Below are 1,454 nucleotides of genomic sequence, written 5' to 3'. Positions count from 1 at the left end.
ACAGGCTTGTGCCACCACGCTCGGCTAATTTTTTTGGTATTTTTAGTAGAGAGGGGGTTTCACCATGTTGGCCAGGATGGTCTTGAACTCCTGACCTCGTGATCCACCTGCCTCAGCCTCCCAAAGTGCTGGGATTACAGGCATGAGCCACCACGCCCGCCTGAGGAGGGTATGTTTTCATAGATGCTACAGAAAAAGCAACAGACTGGCAGACAAAAAGAGATGTTCCCTGGACCAAGCTCTGCCATCAGCATTTTCTTCTGCAAACTCAGGTTGCAATCTGTTCACTGAGAACTCTATTGCTGGGTGGCTGTGGGCAGTTCCCCTCCGCTTTCTGGGTCTCTGCTGCCCCATCTGGAAAAGAAAGCTGTTGGACTAGACAATGACCCTAAGGGCCTTCTGGTCCTCGCACTGCATGGCCCTATGTGCCTTCTGGCCTGATGGCCAGGCCCCTGCAGGTCCTTACCTGAGGTACTCATAGAGCCCATACATGGGCAGGAAGTCAATGTCAGACAGGAACATGTAGGGAGTGCTGATGTGCTTCATGGCCACGTTGCGCAGCAGGTTCACAGGGTAGAACTGGCCCTCCTTGTACACGATGTGGTAGCCCACGTTGTGGCGGCTCATAAGCACCTCGGAGCCCTGAGCATAGCGGAGGAACTGCTGGGCCTCGGCGTCTGACAGGTAGAGGGCCAGGCTGATGGGCCCCTCCCAGTGCTTGCAGATGGCCTCCAGCATCTGGAGCCTGGAAGAGACAGGGAAGGTGAGCCGTGGGACCTGGGCCATCCATGCATCATCTGCCCGGCCTGTCGTGGGGCTCTGCCTCCAGTGATGCTGGATCAACCAGCTGTGGATCAAATCCCTGCTTTCAATGTGACTCATTCAGTTCCTTTACCTATAAAACAGGCATCAACACACTTACCTTGCTGGTTCTCGTCCTTCCCTGCTTCCAACTGAACACGTGATATCAAGTCGTATCCCACTATAAGCCTTGGACTCCTCATTTCAAAGCCGGGTGGTGAGTATATTAAATGATCTGAAGACCCCCTTCCATCCCCAAAGTCCTACACTTGTCTCTCTGCAAACGTGTAAAACAGCTCTGCTGATCTCCTAAGACAGTGACCAGCCAGAGAGGACTTAGACAAACTAAGAGGCCACTAAGTTACAGGAATGGTAAAATAAACAGTAAACGCAAGAGCAACAACAACTATAATAGAAGACGTGCTGCGATGTGCCAGGAGCTTCCCAGAATTCTCTCAACAACCCCAGCACTAGCTGTCATTCTCCCCATTTTCCTGATGGAGGAATGGAGGTGCCATAGGTTCAGTCGGCTCTGCCTCTTGCACTGAGAGGCTAGACATGTGGAGACAGGTGCCCTGATGGGACCCTGGAGTCCGTGAGAAAAACATAACACTAAAAAAGGGAATAGAAAAACATGTGAATGTGGCCGGGCG

The 1,454-nt window shown here is 52.3% G+C and overlaps 1 protein-coding gene across 3 annotated transcripts in view; it reads right to left on the bottom strand.

Moving 5' to 3' along the window:
• Nucleotides 1-1,454, bottom strand: part of LARGE (like-glycosyltransferase) — a 692,738-nt gene that overhangs the window by 32,893 nt on the left and 658,391 nt on the right. For all 3 annotated transcript variants that reach the window (XM_011978982.1, XM_011978983.1, XM_011978984.1), the window contains exon 12: nucleotides 467-745. In XM_011978982.1, the coding sequence (XP_011834372.1) occupies nucleotides 467-745 (279 nt within the window). The remainder of the gene's footprint in view (nucleotides 1-466; nucleotides 746-1,454) is intronic.

The sequence above is a fragment of the Mandrillus leucophaeus genome, unplaced genomic scaffold (genome assembly GCF_000951045.1).
Source record: "Mandrillus leucophaeus isolate KB7577 unplaced genomic scaffold, Mleu.le_1.0 Scaffold2, whole genome shotgun sequence".
Taxonomy (NCBI): Eukaryota; Metazoa; Chordata; class Mammalia; order Primates; family Cercopithecidae; genus Mandrillus; species Mandrillus leucophaeus.
This window is presented reverse-complemented; position numbering and strand designations above follow the sequence as displayed.